This window comes from Dipodomys ordii, unplaced genomic scaffold (assembly GCF_000151885.1).
Source record: "Dipodomys ordii isolate 6190 unplaced genomic scaffold, Dord_2.0 Scaffold60, whole genome shotgun sequence".
In the NCBI taxonomy this organism is placed as follows: Eukaryota; Metazoa; Chordata; class Mammalia; order Rodentia; family Heteromyidae; genus Dipodomys; species Dipodomys ordii.
Genome location: NW_012267276.1, coordinates 65,795 through 84,285, shown reverse-complemented (window position 1 = coordinate 84,285; position 18,491 = coordinate 65,795). Strand labels below are relative to the sequence as shown.

Sequence of the window (18,491 nt, the reverse complement as noted above, 5' to 3'; positions counted from 1 at the left end):
CAAACAGCTAGAAAAGAATTTCTATGGTCTGTCTCCACTGTAGGGCTAATGATCCTCTCTCGGACTTTTTCTGAGCAGCTCTCTGTGTTCCCAAGCTCCAAAACAAGCTCCTCTCAAACCGAGGTCCCAGACCATGCCCTGTGATACTGAATGCTGACTTACCTCAGCCCAGCATTCTGCTGACCACAGAGCCCTAGGTGGGTGGGTGACAGAGAAAGAGTACCCTTCCCAGGAGGCCCCCTGGTCCACAGCCTCTGCCCCCAGAGCCAGTGGTCTCCTTGCTCTTCAGCTGCCTGGGCATTGCCACCTCCCGGTTAATGGCGTGTGTTTCTTTGGCCAGTTGACCCCTTTCTACCCTGTGGATTACACCGTAGACCAGCATGGTACCTGTGGGGACGGGCTCCTGCAGCCTGGAGAGGAGTGTGACGACGGAAACCACGATGCGGGTGATGACTGCATCAGTGAGTAGGACCCCACTGGGAAGAGTGGCTCAAGCCCTGGACCCCAGCTGTGGGGGGGCCAGGACCAATCTAAGGCCAGAGAGAACCGTGGGAACCTTCCTTCCAATCTCAAGCCCCATGTTGATGGTTCTACCACCAAAACACATCACTGAAGTGGGGGACGATGTCTTGCCCCCCCTCCCCAGGCCCCTTGTCTTCCTCGTCCCAGGCCTTCTCTTGTTTTCCATTCCCACACCTTGGCACAACCCAGCTTCCAGGCCCCAGAGGTGAAGGTGGTGTGATCAGCCTTCACTTTGAATGCAGGAGGGAAAGGCAAAAGGAAGAGGCCACAACTGTGAGTCAGGACCCCCTTCCCAGGCGGGCTCTCCTCTAGTAGCCAGCACTGTTCCCTGGGGCAGGCCGCCAGCACAGCACTGCCTCCAGACTGCGGGGACGGGACTGTAGCAGCAGCCTTGCATGCTTTGTTTTTTAGTTTTATTTTTATTTTATTTTATTTTTCTTTTTGTCGGTCATGGGGCTTGAACTCTGGGCCTGGGCGCTGTCCCTCAGCTCTTCAGCTCAAGGCAAGCGCTCTACCACTTGAGCTACAGCGCCACTTCCGGTTTTCTGGTGGTTTATTGGAGATAGGAGTCTCACGTTTTCTCCTGCCCGGGCTGGCTTTGAACCGCGATCCTCAGATCTCAGCCTCCTGAGTAGCTAGGATTATAGGAGTGAGCCACCAGTGCCCGGCTTTATTTTTATTTTTTAAGTCGAAAGCAAGCATGAGAGTTTGGATGCAGACTCTGGTTACCTCCATGCTACATAGTGAGGGCTGTTTACAGTAAGCCTCACTTTCCTGACTGTGAAATGGGTACTACCGGGTAGTGGCTCAAGTATTTAGAGACATTTTAAGCTGTCTTATATGCTGGTATTTGGAGGTAGGAAGGGTTTAGCATGCAGCCACCAAATCTATCCATGACTTGGTCTGCTCAGGGGTTAGGACTTGGGTGTATGTGGCTGCAGAGGGTGAAGTGGCACCCAGGGGTGGACACGGGAAATGATACTCGTCTCTCAGTATGGCTACACTGACTCCCCACAACTTCCAGGGTGCAGCCTCTAACATGCTGGCTTTGCCTGGAGTCCATTCTGCTCTGGCACAGACCCCATCAAATCAGAGCCCTCAAAAGGCCCTAAGCAAGGATTGGGCCCAACCCTGGTGGCTTATGCCTATAATCTTAGCTACTCAGGAGACTGAGATCTGAGGATCCCAGTTAAAAGTCAACCCAGAGCTGGGCACCAGTAGCTCACGCCTGTAAGTCTAGCTGCTCAGGAGGCTGAGCAGCTAGTTCAAAGCCAGCCTGGGCAGGAAAGTCTGTGAGACTCTTACCGCCAATTAACTACCAATTTTGTTTTTTAAAGGCTGGAAATGGAGCTGTGGCCCAAGTGGTAAAGTGCTAGCCTTGAACACAAAAGCTCAGTTCAAGCCCTAGGATCAGCACACACACACACACACACACACACACACACGCACACATGCACGCACGCACGCACACAAAGTGAGGTGATGCCAATGTGGTGGCACATACCTGTAATCCCAGAGTTCAAGGCTAGTCTTAGCTACATAGGTATGTAGCGACGTAGCTATATACAATGTCTAAAACAACTAAATAAATAAAAACATAATTGAAAATGTAGGTGGGGGTCCTACTCCTTGTATGAGAATACAGGTCTTTGTGCAGGCTCCTGTGGCTACCCTGAGAAACAAACTGGGTCCATCAGTGTCACCCCTCTAGAAGCTCTCTGCTGACAGGTGAGAATCACCAGGTACCCTCACTGGCCCTGACACTCCAGTCTCCCACCCTTACCTCATGGGAACCCCCCACACAGCAGGCCTGTGAGAGGGAGGCAGTTTGGCTGATAAGGACTTAAGACACTCCCCATCTCTCAGTCAGCAGATGGCAAGGCTGGCTGGGGCCTGGGGCTCCTTTCCTGTTTCAGTACCTGTGGCTGTGGACGTGTGTTCTGCAGGGCCTGGCTCTGTGGATCTGAAGCCAGTGAAGGTCGGGTCTAGGTGGGTGCGGTGCTCTGGCTCACACTGTCTGTCCAGGCTGAGGCCCGTCCTGCCTTGTCTCTCCCTGCCCTGTCTCAGGGCTGCTCTTCCTTGTGTCCCCTCAGACTGCCACCGGGCCTACTGTGGAGATGGTTACCGGCACGAGGGTGTGGAAGATTGTGACGGCTCTGACTTTGGCTATCTGACGTGCGAGACCTATCTTCCTGGGTAGGGAAGACATCTTCTCCCCTTTCCATCCTTTTCTCCTCCCTCTCCCCTTCACAAGTAATTCCCAAGTACTTCTCACGTTCCTGGTATAACTAGGTATTGCGGTACAGCACATGGTCCCTGCTCCCTAGTGGTCTCTGGTCGTGGGAAGCCACACCAATGACATAATCCCTGTGTGGCTTCAGTTGGAGCAGCCTCCCACCCCCGAGGTTGTGCTAAGACAGACACAGCCACTAGCTCTGTCCTGGGCCCAGAGGGGAGTGGCAGTGTGTGAGTTGGCTGGTCATCCCTCCTGGTTACCATGGCCATATCAGTTTTCTAGACTACAGTCTAGAAAGACCAGGGGATGGTAGTGGTGTTAAGGTATGTCAAGACTCCACATATCTATACAACCGAAGTCCCAGAATCCCCTGCCCACCTGGGACAGACCTGGGCCCAAGTGAGATCCAACCAGCATTCATTTCTAATCTTGCTGGCTCTCCAAGAAAATATCCCCTTCAAGGACTCTTCTTGTTGCTCCTGTGAAGCTTCAGTGGATATTCACTGGCTCAGGCCCAGTGTGCTAGTGTCCTAGCTTCCACGTTGACCTCTCCTAGGCCACCTGAGAGCCACTGGCCCCAAGAGGCATGGATTCCACGGCCCGAATGTAGCCTGGACATGGCTACATTGGCACCTTGTTTCCACTCATTATCGTATAGCTAGTGTTGTAGAATGTTCTGGGGAAGACACGAGGCCACTTGCTTCCTCCCAATCCATGCCCCCAAATGTCTGCAGATCCATTAGATCTCTTGATCCCTCATGTATTTAACCTCCTGTGCTTTAGCGTCCAGGCCTTCAGCAGCACCTGGGAACAGCCTCTATGCTCATCCCTCTCTTGCCCCCATTCTGTATATTCACTCAGGCTGGAGGATTGCATACCTCTAGTCATTCAGACTCCAAGCCTGGTTAAGAGCATTCAGGACCCTGCTGGACATAGGTCTGTGGGCACTGCCCACTGCCTGAAGTAACATTCCTCCCAACAGAACCTGCTAGAGAGCTGGCCAGGCTAAGCTATTCAATGACTCCATGGAAACAACTGAGTATAAATCATGTGACATGGAGCCAGGGCTCTGCAGCAGCTCACCGTAGTCACCCCCTAGTCCCTGGAAGCCTCAGAGAGTGCTAGTAAATGTGACATTTTGTATAAGATACTGCCTCGGTATTATCATCTGAATGTGCAGAGGCATAATCTATACTCCATTGGATATGGCTATTCAGACTTAAATGATTAGAATTTTAAATGGCCATATTTCTAGAGCTCAATAGCCATACCTGGCCAGTGCAACTCTTTTGGCTTGCACTGATATAAAACGTTAGCATCAGGACCAAATGTTCCCATTGGACGGCACTGGCCTTCAGGCCTTGAGGAAGGGATCGTTATTGTTAGAGGCCGTGTTCACAGCAAGGCTAGCAATTCCTCCCACCCAAAGTTCTCCACCGGGGCCTGCAGGAGGAAAGCTGCAGACCTTCCTCAACTCTCCCAAGCCCTGTGCTGCAAATGAGAATGAGAACATTTTCCTAAAACCCTCAGCCTTGATAAAGTGGCAGCAGCAACTGCTGTTTGATGCAGTTGGACCAACAGTCTCCAGAGGTAGCCTTATAGAACCTTCCCTCAGAGCTGGGCAGGACCTTCTAGCCCCCAGCCCTGGCCCTGTGTTTGCTCTGACCTCTGTCTTTGCCTCTCTCAGGTCATATGGAGACCTGCGGTGCACCCAGTACTGCTCAATCGACTCCACGCCCTGCCGCTACTTTACCTGAAGGCGTGAGGAGCAGGTGGGCTGCAGCTCATCTAACTAGGAGCAGCTCCTCCACCCTTATCAAGCCGGCCTGGTGCTCTCCTGGGCCTGTGGTCACCAACCTCCACGTGACACAAAACAAGGATGAATTCCTGCTGCTAAGATACACTTTGGACGACTCAGTCCACTTGGAAGAATTTAGGACCACTACATCCTGTCTTAATCCAAAATGCCAGAAACCTGCCACATGCCCACCCTGAGACCTGTTCGCCATCTTTACCATCCAACCAAACCACTGGCTAGAATGCCTCTCAGATCTGGAATGTTCCCAGCCCAGGCTGTGGACTTGGCTTAGCACTGTTAGACAAACAAAACCAGCTGAGCTGTTGTAGTTTGTTCTCATCTCATTTGGAGAGTCTGGTGTTCCAGGCTTCCCTGCTCCTTGGACTTCTATGCCTGCAGGCATTCTTGCCCAGGGCGAGTGATCACGTATCCCAAATGTCTGGCCACCAAGATCAGGGAGATGAGCTTTGAACCAGCTGAGGACGCTTCAACTAGCCAGAGCCTGGCCCAGCCTCAAGTGACTATGGCTCATCTAGGAAGAGACCCAACTGTGAAAAAAGTACTGAGAAAGCCACAAGACTCTGCTTGCGCCTGAGCAGAGGGCTGAGGCGCAGCTGGGTTGCTTGCCACGTGAACAATAATAGCAAAGCAGCAGCTCTCCTTTTCCTGATGGTTCTTGTTTTCAAATCCCTGGTGCCATCGTGACCTCATGGCTGTCTTTGCACTTTGACCTCTGTCTCACACATATCCTTCATGTCTATTTCCTGCTCAGGAGACTTGCTCACAAGCCCTCACCTGAGTCAGGGTTGCTGGTTCCTTGTCTTTAGAGATTAGAATCCTGGCTTTCCCCATCCAGGACTCCATTGCTGAGTTCAGCCTTGGCAGCGGCTGTGTCCTGGGCTTCATCTCCTCGCTCCCTGCTGATTCCTGGGAGTGCCCGGTGATCCCCTTTCCTGTCTGTGCTCATGTCTGTGTGTCTGAGCTGTTCCTTTCCTATAGGCTCCTTGGTCCTGTATGGCTGGGTAGTGCTTTTTATCACCATCTTTCTTGAGTGAGATATGGCTTTATTTTGGAAAGACATCTCCAGGGGCTTCTCCTTGTTACCAGATGCTGTAGTACAAAGTTATTCAATAAGCCTGAGTCATAGAATCCAGGAGGCAGGCGCTTCTGGCCCAGCAAATCATCTGGAATGGTCTGTAGGTGAACAATCTCTGCCAAGGTGACATTAGCCCCCAAGGTCATGTCTTCAGAGGCACTCACTGGTCAATATGGCAAATTCTTGTCCTTAGGAGATGTTCCCTTCATGATGCTTCCATGACCATAGTGGGACTTCTGGATGGGAAATTAAGAAATAAAGGCAGTTCCTTGCTGTGACTTACTCTTCCTTGGGCAAACAAGGCTGGTGTTTTGGCATTGCTAGATAAAGTGAGGAGACTGGGATCAAGTCTGTTCCATGGACTCTACAGAGGGCCTAGAAGTGTTCCGGCCACCTCAGTGTTCACAGCAGGTAACTGAGGCTGATAGTAGCAGTGGGACTCGCCCGAGGTCACATCCATAGTGAGAATCCCTGACTACTCAGAGACCTGAATGAGAAGGCTGCTGTCCTGTGGTCTGACCCTCCTCATGCAGGGGGGCGGGGTCTGTGGGACTGAGGTGCACTGCCCGTTGAAGTACATTCGCCTCTTCCTAGAGTACACGCTCCAGGTCCCCTGGAGACCACAAGTTAAAAACCTCAGTTCTAAGCTTGCTCCCAAGGCCTGGGCAGGCCTCTTCCCCACACCTGTCCTCCTATGTGACCTGCACACACCTCTAGGACACAGAAGTGGCCAGGAAAAGCTATTTACAGATGGCACTGGGACATGCAGGCTGAAGGCTCCATAGAAGCACATGGGACCCTACCCATCTCAGTGTGGGACGGAGCAGGGTATGAAAAAGATGGCCAAGCTGGGAACTGGGCCTCATCTCCATGGGCTTTCATAGGCAACTGTGGTACACAAATGCTTGTAAATACATCCGCTTTTCTGGCCTTCATGGAATAGCTGTTGAGGTAACATGATAAAACATACATTGAACGAATCGTTTCTTAGTTGATGATAATATGAATGTTTAGGCATTTATGTGTCATATAGCATTTGAGTGTCTGCTCATCTCTAGACCCAGAGTACTTGGAGTGGGCCTGTCTCCTGCTATGCCAACGAAGAAAGGTTTTGAAAGGCTCAGGATATGAATGGATTCCAAGTTATAAGCTTAATGAATGTATAATAATTAATATTACTAATAACACTAACCCTGCTCCTCTGGTACTGTGACACAGAAAACAGAGAATCGGGGAAGATGAGGGTCCCCCCACTCCTTCAGTCCAGCCTTGGAAAGCTAACTCCATGACATACAGATGGAGGAACCTACCTATAAGCAGGCCAGACATCCATAAGATAGAACCAGGAGCTCAGCTGTTCTGTGTAAGTGTTCCCCAAGATGATCTCTGGCCAGTAGGAAACTGAGGGCCTCAGTGTAGAGGTAAAAATACTTAAAGAAAAGTCCAAATACCTGAGTTCAAACTCAGTACATTGCTTCTCATAGTCTAAGTTTCCTCTCCTGAAAGAGACTTTAGACAGGGGTTAATGTCTAACAAGCTTTCCAAGTCTGACAGCTTGTGGGCGTGGCCTTTGCCCTCTACCTCTGACAGAGCACTCCTGAGAAATGCTGGGAGCTTCTCTCAGCTGCTCCTGATCAGGGCTGGCACATGGCATGGCTGAAAATATGGTAGAATCTTCATCAATACAGTTAATAAGAATATGAACCTTTGCTGGTCCAGATACCACCTCATACTGGTATTTATCAGCTCTCAAAAGTCCAGGGGCTCAGTGACACCAGTGGTTCACGTCTTTAATCCTAGCTTCTCAAGAGGCTAAGAGCTGAGGATCACAGTTCAAAGCTAGCCCATGCAGGAAAGTCCCTGAGACTTTTATATCCAATAAATTACCAAAAAATGCCAGGTACTGGTGGCTCACTCAGGAGGCTGAGATCTGGAGGATAATGGTTCAAAGCCAGCCAGGGCAGGAAATTGTAAGACTCATCACCTATTAATGAAAAACCAGAAGTGGAGCTGTGGCTCAAGTGGTAGAGCACTAACCTTGAGAAAAAAGCAGCTCAGGGACAGTGCTCAGGCCGTGAGTTCAAGCCAAGGACCAGCAAAAACAACAGCAACAAAAAACATCCAGTGGTTAGTAGATATCAGGTGTGGTTCCATCAAGTGCCCCATTTCTCTGCTATCCTTACAGCTATTTTTATCTCTTCTGTTAATGAGTCTCATGCTCATGAGCTGATGGCTGCAGTTTCAGGTTACAACGGTACCCTGAACTTTGCTGTTTAATTGCCCTGCCTAGTTTGCTTAATTTATTTGGCTCTTTGTTTTCTCAACTATATACAGGGACTAATGAATGGTGCCTTATTGCAAGGTTGTGGTGAACTACAGTGATCCTATGATTAAAACTGCTAACAGAGTCTGGCGCCAGTGACTCACACCTGTAATTCTAGCTACTCAGGAGGCCGAGATCTGAGGATCGCGGTTCAAAGCCAGCCCAGGCAGCAATGTCTAGGGGATTCTATCTCCAATACACCCCTAAAAACCAGAAGAGGCACTGTAGCTCAGGTGGTAGAGCACTTGCCTTGAGCTGAAGAGCTCAGGGACACCACCCAGTCCCAGAGTTCAAGCCCTATGACCAACAAAATCAAAAAACTGCTAACAGTGTTTAGGCAGTATTGGGTTTCATCTATGTCACTGTTATTATTCAGTGGCTCAGCCTAAATAAATCTTTGGAGACCTGGGACTATTTTTCCTTGAGGTTGGCTACATGAGCTCAGCCTTTATTTAAGGTAGTAAAGGAACTGGGGTTCTCACACCCTGCTGTGTGGTTGCCATCTGATGAATCCTGAATCTCTCCTACCTCCCCCCATGGTGGGGGTGGGGAGGAAGAACAGATTTCCCCCGTTATAGGGATAGCAAACATCAGAGGAACCGCAGTATCTCATCAAACTGAGGAAAACAAGACTATGAGGGGATCTGGAGAAGGAAGGAGTCTAAGCAGAATGGGAAGGGAGCAGCAAGTATTAGAGCATTAGAAGGGGTGATGTAGCACCCAGCTACACATAGCCCCAGAACCTGATTTTCTGGAGACTTGGAGCTGAGGTAAGTCTGGAGGGTGGTTGTCTGAAAACCCCTATCAGGACTTCTGCATCTAGGCTAGAACTAGGAGATGGCTTCTTTGTGTGCCAGTGACTCTCATGCCCAGGTTTTCCATGCAAAAGGAAACTGCCATATTCGTACTGATTATTCTTACTGAGTTTCCAAGTGCAGAGACTGAGCAGCCTAGGTTTGTAGTCAGAATTTTCCAAAGAGTGGTTTCAAGGGGCTGAGAGTAGCAAAGCAAGGCTGGGGGGTGGTATTGGAAAAAGCACAGTAATCACTAAGAGAAAGAAGCTGCTAGAATACTTTACAACTGAGGCACTCTCATAGACAAGCCTTGTGCTTCATTAACACTGTGGCTAGCCTTCTTAGTAGCACTGATAAATGTCTGATAAATGGCAGGGCCACTGGGGCTCTTCTGGCCCTCAGTCTGGCCCATGTGTGTATGTGTGTGTGTACGTGTTTGTATGTATGTGTGCATGGATGCATGCATGCACATATGTGCGTGTGCACACTGGTCCTGGGGTTTGAACTCAAGAGCCTGGATACTGCCCATGAGCTTTTTTGCTCAAAGCTAATGCTCTACCACTTGAGCACAGCTTTACTTTTCACTTTTTTTGGTAGTTCATTGGAGATTAAGTCTCACTGACTTTTCCTGCCCAGGATGGCTTCAAATCACAGACCTCAAATCTCAGCCTCCTGATTAGCTATAGGATTACAGGCATGAGCCAACAGTGCCTATATATATGTGTGTATGTATATATACATATATATATATAATTAAATATATAAACATATTTAGTATATTTGTATATTAAATATACATATTTAAATATAAATATATATATATAATTTATATATATATATATATATATATATCATGGCATGGCTGAAAATATGGCAGAATCTTCATCAATAGAGTTCATAAGAATATGAGGCTTTGCCAGTCCAGATTCCACCTCACAGTGATATTTATCAGCTCTCAAAAGTCCAGTAGTGGGGCTGGGAAGGTGGCTCAGTGGTAGAGTGTTTGCCTTGCATGCATGAGGCCCTGGGTTCGATTCCTCAGCACCATATAAGTAGAAAAAGTTGGAAGTGGTGCTGTGGCTCAAGTGGTAGAGTGCTAGCCTTGAGGAGAAGAGCTGAGGGACAGTGCCCAGGCCTAGAGTTCAGGCCCCACGACCAACAAAAAACAAAAACAAAACAAAAAATCCAGTGGTAAACCATGCACCAGTGGCTGGGCTTAGTACTTAACTAGTTTTGATGCTTCTATCAGTAACAAAGGTCTTCTCAGTCTCCCAGGCTGACATCCAAGCATCTAGTCTGTCACTAGGATTCTCTGAACCAGCTCAGGCTGCTTCACTACCCACTTGCCAATTTGTTTAAGTGATTACCTTGTAAGGACTTTGGAGGTGAACAGTGGGGTCACATGTGATAGTCATATTCCGCTGCAAAGACTCCAGGATCACAAGGCAGCTTGCAGTGGCTCATCTTATCAGCGTGGCAGAAGATGAGATGAAAAGAATAGTGAGGCAGGGTGGGGTTTAGGGAGGGTAGAGATAAAATGGTGGCTGCTTTAGCCTGCTAAGTTTGGAACTTAGCAAGAGATTGCTGGAGTTGTACTTCTGGTAAGAGGACAAGAGAGCAAACACCTTACTGCAATAGAGGGAAGTGCCAAGCAAGCCAAGAGGGAGCTATTGGCTTGCATTTGGCGCCCTCTGCAGGAACCACCAATAGATGCCTTTGATCTCTGCGAATGCTATTCATCTGAACTGGAAAATACCAAGTGGGGAGGAGCCTTGGAGATCATTACCCAGTGTTCTCAGCCTTGGACAGGGGAAACGGGGTGTGTAGATAAAGTGGCTTGTGTTAATAGCCCTACCCATCTCATCTCCTGGTGTCCACAACCTTCCCCGTTACAGGGCCAAGCCTCCCAATGAATGGAGGCTGAGCTGATCTTTCTTTGGCCAAGGATCCCTCCTTAGCAATTGTGACCAAAGCATTTGCTGTTTCCTTTCTCACCACTGGACTTCACCCTTGCAGTGACAGCATGCCTGGGCTAGGCTGCTGCAGGGTGAGACATGGCGCAAGTGTTGAGCTGGCTGGTGTGGGCTGGCAAAGCCACAACCAGATAACTGTGAGGGAAAACCCAGTCCTAACCACAGACTTGGGAGCAAAATAAATGCTTATTAAGCCATTGAGTTTGGGGCTAGTTTGTTACATAAACCATTATAGTAGCAGCAGTTAAGATACAACTTCCCTTAGGAGTGACAACTTTAATACTGAGGTGGCTAGAAGACTCCTGAACTAGCTGTCTTTATGTATGATTTTATTTAATCCACATTGAGTATCTATACACAGTGAAAAACTACTCACAGGTATGAAATATGTGGTGCCCATTCATATGCACACATTAGTTTCATGTTATCAAAGTTAAAAACAGACTTACGAAGTTCACAACTAAAGAAGCACCCATGGGACACACGAGAATTAAAAAGAACATAAACACTGCCCACTGGAGGTTCACAGTCTAGCAAGACTATAAACTGTCTTGGGAGCTAAGACCACAAACAATTTTTGTCCAATGTCCCACAGATTTTTCTTCTGCTAGTTTTATAGTTCTAGGTCTTACCTTTAAGTATTTGGTCCAGTTTGAGCTGGTCTTTGGAACTAGTGATATATGATAGGGATCTAGTGAAAGTGGATATACAATTTTTATGGCGTTTATTGAAAAAAATTGGCCATCGATATGTTGGTTTACTTTTTGTTTTTTTTTTTGTTTTTGTTTTTGTCAGTCATGGGGCTTGAACTCTGGACCTGGGCGCTTTCCCTGCACTCTTCAGCTCAAGGCGAGCGCTCTGCCGCTTGAGCCACAGCACCACTTCCAGTTTTCTAATGGTTTATTGGAGAAAAGAGTTTCAAGGACTTTCCTGCCTGGGCTGGCTTTGAACAGTGATTGTCAGGAGGCTGAGGCCTCCTGAGTAGCTAGATTTACAGGTGTGAGCCACCGACACCCAGCTGGCTCTTTTAATACTATCCCCAAGTTCACAGATTTTTTTCATTCTGCTTCATTTTACTGTTTTCCTCCTTCCAACTGTGTATTTTCAAATAGCCTGTCTTTGAGTTCAGTAATTCTTCTATTCCATCTATCACATTTTTTCATGTCTCTAAATCATGTCAGTTCCGTATTTTATTTTAAATTGTTCCATCTATGCTATATTTATGTTAGAATACCAAAACCTTTCTAAGTTCCCTGAGATTCTCCTATTGGTTTCTGCCTAGTTTCTGGCACCTTATGTTGAGTAGTAGGTAAGTCCCTGGTTCCCTGAAAGCTATTTATGCTTGTTGGAATGTGATGTCTAGGCACTGAAGGAACCAGAATTATTCAAGTCTTCCCAATCTGGGTTTGTGTATCTTTCCAGAGGTACTATGTGGGTTGTTTATTTTCTCTTAGTTTATAGTCACTGCACTTTTTTTGTTTTCCCCCTGGGGCTGGTCCTGGGGCTTGAACTCAGGGCCTGGGCCTGAGTTCAAGTTGTAGAGCACCTGAGCCACAGCTCCACTTTGGGCTTATGGGTGGCTAATTGGATATGAGTCTAATGGACTTCCTGCCTGGACCGGCTTTGACCATCATCCTCAGGTCTCAGCTTCCTGAGTAGCAAGGATTAGAGTCATGAACCATCAGAGCTTGGCACTTCTAATGGTGCCCAGGGCCATATTTGCCAAGATCCTGTTGGCATATTGTCACTAAATCTTCCACAGGTGTATTTTTCAGGGCTAGGGTAGACCCTGATGATTTGTGTGGTTACTGGCCGATAGATTCTGCCTGGCTTTGGGCAGGGTCATCATTGATGGGCTAGCCTGAGGCTCCCGTGTCACACAAGTGGCCACCAAAGCTACCAAGTATGTGACCACCTGAACTCAGTCCACCAAAACCAGCCAAATGCCTTATCAGAACTGAGGCAGACTCATGGTTCAAGAACACTTCAACTAGCTACACGTTAGTAGCTAGAAAAGAGGTATGAGAGACAAGGGCCACTACCATTGGAGTCCATAGTGGCACTGGAGCTGGCCCAAGTCTGACCTTCCCCTAGCAATTAAGTATGTTCTTGTATCATGCTGTGCTGCCCAAGGTATGGTAGTATTGGTGAAGGCAGACCCTTGGACACTTGGGCTTGATGCTAAATTCGATTGTGCCTGAGTTTCACAGTGTCAGGCACACTGAGGCCCGTGCCCCAGGTGGAAGTGACACATGGCAAAACAGCTATCTGCCTCATGGAGGTGCAAGCCTCTGCCTGGCATCAGGCAGTGCTGGAGCCCCATCTGAGAGACTGCTCTCATAGCAGCTGTGCTGCCTGAGCTTAAAGGTGAGACTCACAGCCATTCGGGGCCCTGCACATTCTTGGGAAGTGCTCCCTAGAACTACACAGGGCTAGAAGTGATGAAGTGCATGAGTCATTCTGTCACACAAGCACACAGGTCTCCAGCTGATGCCATAGCTGGTCTAGGTCTGTGAGCCTTGGTCTGTGTATAGGGTGTTCAGTTTCTACTGGTGCTGTCTTGCTATGGGGGAACCTGGTACTAGGCTCTGAGCCAAAGTCCTGCTACCTTTCATTTTGCCACCTGAGATTGAAGTCATTAGGTTTAATACAGTTCTCTCAATGAGCTGCTCAATTGGCCTTGTTGTAGAGGCTGTGGGGCTTTGCCTAGCACTGCGTTTCACTGCAGTGGGCCTAGGTGGGTTTCAAAGCCAGGTCTTAAATCTCTCCTCCTCCCCTAGCAGAAGGGGCCTCTCTCCCCCCTGGGCTGCTTGGAATTTGGAGACAATTACCCTGCAGCCAATTCTTTCCTGCCTGCCTTCTCCAAGGTTTTTTTTTTTTGCTTTGTCATACTAAAAGCAGATGGGATTTCACCTAAGATACTTAGCTCTTGTGCAGGTACTTGGGTGTATTAATTCACCATGGTGTGTGTCTGTGAGGGGAGACTGTCAAAGGATCTTAACTGCTACTTTGCTCCACCTCCCTAAAATCCATACCTTTTTGTTGTTGGTGGTTTGGGGCTTGAACTCTGGGCCTGGGTGCTGTCACTCAGCTCTTCAGCTCAAGGCGAGCACACTACCTCTTGAGCACTTTTGGTTTTTTGGTGGTTAATTGGAGATAAGAGTCTCACAGACATTCCTGCTCTGGCTGGCTTTGAACTGTGATCCTCAGATCTCAGCCTCCTGAGTAGCTAGGATTACAGGCGTGAGCCATCAAGCACCTGGCTAAAATTCATACCTTTTAAAGCTGAAATTTGTCCTATAGGTTTTATTTTGGGGGAATAAACTGAGGGCCTTTGGTTCTCTAGGCAAACACTCTAGCTCTTGAGCTATTCCTGCCACCTCCAGCTTGCTTTAAAAAGCTAGGATATTTTTTTTATCCATTGTGGGGCTTGAACTCTGGGCCTGGGCACTGTCCCTGAGCTCTTCAGCTCAAGGCAAGCACTCTACCACTTGCGCCACAGCACCACTTCTGTTTTTCTGGTGGTTTATTGGAGTCTCATAGACTTTCCTGCCTGGGCTAGCTCTGAACCATGATCCTCAGATCTCAGCCTCCTGAGCAGCTAGGATTACAGGATGTCACTGGCACTCCATGTATTTTGTAAACACCACGTTAAAATCAATTTAGCTAACTATGCTTAAGCACAAAGAATTCTTCAGAGAATCCTCTATTGTGCAGATTTCAAATAAGAAAAAAATTACACTAAGTATATTGAAAAAAATGACATTAAGCATATTGCTGACCTTCATTTTTATTTAAATATATATAGTGATCTTTTAGGAGAAACAATAACAAAAACAATACAGAGAAATATTTTACATAAATGTAAACATGCGTATCTACTTCATAATTAGGAAAAATGAACTTTTAGGCACAAGATTTCTTTGAAAATTGTTAAAGAATAAGACAATGAGCCTAAGACAAATATGAGGAACAAAAACACATTTCAGGGTTGGAGGCATGGCTCAGATGGTAGAGCACCAGCCAATGAGTGAAAGCATCAGATACCAACTTCAAGTCCTGGTCTTGGACAAAAAATAAAAATAAAAAATAAAAAACACAAAACAACAACACAAAAACATCTTTCACAGACATCAATTGGCCTTATCTTTCAATCTACTGGTTAAGGCCTGAGTTTCAGAAATCCATTCACCAAATGAAGATATCCAGTTGGCTGTACCTAATATATGCCCACAAGACAGACAAATATTTCTTTCAAAAAAGTGTAATAAATACGTCATTCTCTCTCACACCCACTACTGAATCAGCCTCTCAAATAGGGAAGTAAAGACTTTTAGAATTTCAAGTTTTCCTACTGCTAAAGCACAAAACACAGACACACACACGATTCTGCTACAGAAATGAGTAGCATTATTATAAATGGCTAGTTTGTGTTAGATGTCCCCAAATCATTCAGGTTTGAAATAAGGTTTGCCATGGCTTCTCAGACACTTCAGCTTGATGTTCCCTACTTGCCTAATGGCCCATGGAACAGCAGAATTCATCAAACAAAGGAAAAGCAATGGATGATTCCATTAGGGACTTCAGCATGGGTATTCCTAGCTATGGATACCTGGGATATTCTATGTCTATCCTCTGTACTTCACTGCCTCCTCCCCAACAGGCTACAATGGATGTCTAGTTCAGTGCTGACAGTGCTTTCTTTTAAGGACCCCATTCCAACAGAGCCAAGCAAGAGAAGGGTCAGTTTGGACACATAGGGCCCTGCACATGAGTTGAAACAAACAGGAGAGTCCATGAAGATAGAGCTTATAGAACCTCAGAAGCAAGGCTGGAAGTGCTGGGAACAGAGCAAGGAGAAATCTGTGAGGCCACATTCTGAGTTTCCAAGTTGAAGATTTCTTACTCTGGTGGAATGGGGCTAGAACCACCAAAATCATCTGGCAGAGAACAAAAATCAGAGCCATGCTTGACAATAACACCATGCATGCAGGGGTAGGTCAGATGGCAAGGAAGAGGGCTGATGCTCAGAGAGCTTGCTCAGTGCCACATCTAAGTATTTCCTTCAGAAATAAGCATCTCACCCAACATGCCAAAATCCACAGTTCTGTCTACACAATTAAAGGCTTTGGAGAAGAAAAGGGTATAAAAGAAGGGGCTGGGGCTTAAGCCGACATTTTTAGTTCAAGTTCCTGGACCCTGCCCCAGTGAGCAAGTTAAAAACAAAATAATTCTCACATCCAATAGCAATTCAAGTCTCCAATCCTGACTTTCACCTTCCCTGAGCTGTCACTAGCAAGGATTCTATAGCAGTTTTATCAGTTCACTATAAATAAGTTTCTACTTGTCTGCTCATGGACAATGGGCTGGGACCTCAATCACAAGGTTTTGGCACACATCTATCACCTGCACTGGAGCAGAATAACTGGAGCATGCTGTTGGGCAAATGGTTCCTTGCCAGACCTCCAGCTCACTGCAGTTACAATGAGGACAACATGTGGACCAAGAGGACAACTCTAAGGAAATCCCCCATCATGGACCATCCATTTTCTTTCTAGGTCCAGACCACTTCCTTCCATTAGTTCAGGAGGGAGCAGCCACATGAATGGAAGAAGACAATTCATTGTCTTGATGCTCACTAAAGCAGACAGATCTCCTTGTACATGTTCATTCACACAGAGAAAATAGGCTGCTGCACACAGATCACAGGCTGACGTAGCACATTCGCACGATACAGAACATTTACTAGTGACAAGTTTCCAGCAAGGACAGGTTCAGCTGGAAACTGCACCATAGAAGGCAATCTTGTGACATTCTTCTAGTTTTACATAAAAAAATACAGACCAGTCTGAGAATCAGGCACAGACAGGGGTACAAGAGCATAAACATAAAGACCTTATCCAAGAATGTATTCAATTCATATTGCGGAGCTCCTATCTAGATTTCCATTATGGAAAGCTTGCTGCTGGTTCATCTGTTCAGAAAGGTTTTTTTTTTTACCTTCTTGCTTCCACTCCTGCCCCTCAACTCCACCAAAACGTAGCAAACGGGGCAGATCCACGTGGAGCTAGCTGTAAGCCTCCACTGCATCCTGGGCATTAGCTGTGGTAATCTGCTCAGCAGCGTCTGTATGTAGGGATAATCTGGCTGAATCTAACTCTTGTTTTGGAATCTAATCTAAGTGCCAATGTACAACTACAAGTTCCAGGTATAAGAATTTTATTAAGTGAAATTCAAAGGAGGAAGCAGTGAAAACACCCTGGGGCCTGGGGGCAGGAGAGTGGCATGCACCAGCCGTGGGCTTCCCTTTCCTAGTTTTTCAATGAGGGATGGAGTGAGCACAGCTCCAGAGTCCCACCCGGTTGACCCAAGCATTCGAATGAAGTCCATGGCAACATGGGCTTGTCGTTCTGGGTCAGACACAACTTCCTAATCACTTGTGCCACCAACTTCAAGTGGCTTAGCAACTTCTATGTGTCTGAGGTTCCCTCGCCAAAGACTTCCATTTCACAGGTGCAGATCACTTGGCCAAACTAATGGCTGGTGAAGACATGGCATCCTGGTGACCCACACCAGGGTACCGTTGTCTTTTTTTCCACTAGCAATGTTAACCCAATAGAAATAGAATTCTGTTAGTTCTTCTATAGATCTACTTAAACTTTGAAAAGAGATTGTTCAAAAATTACATGAGAAAATCACCCATCACCAGCAAGTTAAAACTTGAATGTCTGAGAGGCCCAGGGCCTCCAACTCCTCCTATAGGCACTGATCCACCGAATTCTCCTTGTGGCGATGGACTCCATGCGAAAGTAGCCCGGTCTTGCAACACGTTAATGCACCAGAGAGAAGATTTCGAAAGATCCAGAGCTAGTCATCACTGTCACTGCCAGACTCGCTTAACTGCAAGTCATTTCCTACAAACAGAAAACAGAATGAAGCCAAAAGTAGAGGAACTACAGACCACTTCCTTGGTGACTCTGCTTTGGGGTCGTAGCCTGCTGTGTACTGACTTCTCTGCTTCCAGCTGCTTTGGCCATGGAGCCCACTAGATGGCTTTTCTGTAACAATTGTTCACTTGAAAAAGACTTTCTCATAATTCCTTGGCTTGACTGCTCAGCTATCACATTATATTAAGACCTTGCTAATTTAATTAAGGATGAAAATCAATTCAGCTCACTGGAAAAACTGGTACAGTCAACATTTTTAAAGAAATGCTATTTTTGGCATCTGCAAAGCACAGCAATAATAGTACTTATTAGGATACACTAAGGGAAGAGTAGGCTAGACAACTTTTAAATGTGTTAAAAGCAAGAAAATAATTATAAAGAACTAAAACACCATTTAGTATAGTTATACATACTGAGTTAAGAAAATATCATCTGCCACATTGGAAACAGTGTATTATGCTGATCCAACATCTCCTCTGAAACAGCTCTATCCACGACACTCATATTCTCTTAACCTCAAATCCAAACTATTGATCTTTACCAAGCTCATTTTATAGAATTTAGTAGTGAGTCAACATTTCAGGTAAATATAACAGAAACCCAATTGATACCATTTAGATTTAAAAACAAAAGTGAGTCGGGCACTCATGGCTCACGCCTGTAATATTAGCTACTTAGAAGGCTGAGATCTGAGGATCAAAGTTCAAAGCCAGATTGGGCAGGATATATCCATGAGATTCTTATCTTCAATTAGCCACATGTGTGCATGTATACACACACACACACACACACACACACACAC

The 18,491-nt window shown here is 46.7% G+C and overlaps 2 protein-coding genes across 4 annotated transcripts in view; one reads left to right on the top strand and one right to left on the bottom strand.

Annotated features, from left to right (window-relative positions):
- Window positions 1-5,902, top strand: part of Colq (collagen-like tail subunit (single strand of homotrimer) of asymmetric acetylcholinesterase) — a 63,679-nt gene extending 57,777 nt beyond the window's left edge. For all 3 annotated transcript variants that reach the window (XM_013022129.1, XM_013022127.1, XM_013022128.1), the window contains 3 exons: window positions 341-461; window positions 2,616-2,718; window positions 4,446-5,902. In XM_013022129.1, the coding sequence (XP_012877583.1) occupies window positions 341-461; window positions 2,616-2,718; window positions 4,446-4,515 (294 nt within the window). In that variant the 3' untranslated portion in view covers window positions 4,516-5,902. The remainder of the gene's footprint in view (window positions 1-340; window positions 462-2,615; window positions 2,719-4,445) is intronic.
- Window positions 5,903-14,536: 8,634 nt separating this feature from the next.
- The window catches only part of Eaf1 (ELL associated factor 1), a 21,579-nt gene continuing 17,624 nt past the window's right edge, over window positions 14,537-18,491 (bottom strand). Inside the window, exon 6 of the mRNA XM_013022157.1 lies at window positions 14,537-17,656. Within this exon, the coding sequence (XP_012877611.1) occupies window positions 17,610-17,656 (47 nt within the window). The 3' untranslated portion in view covers window positions 14,537-17,609. The remainder of the gene's footprint in view (window positions 17,657-18,491) is intronic.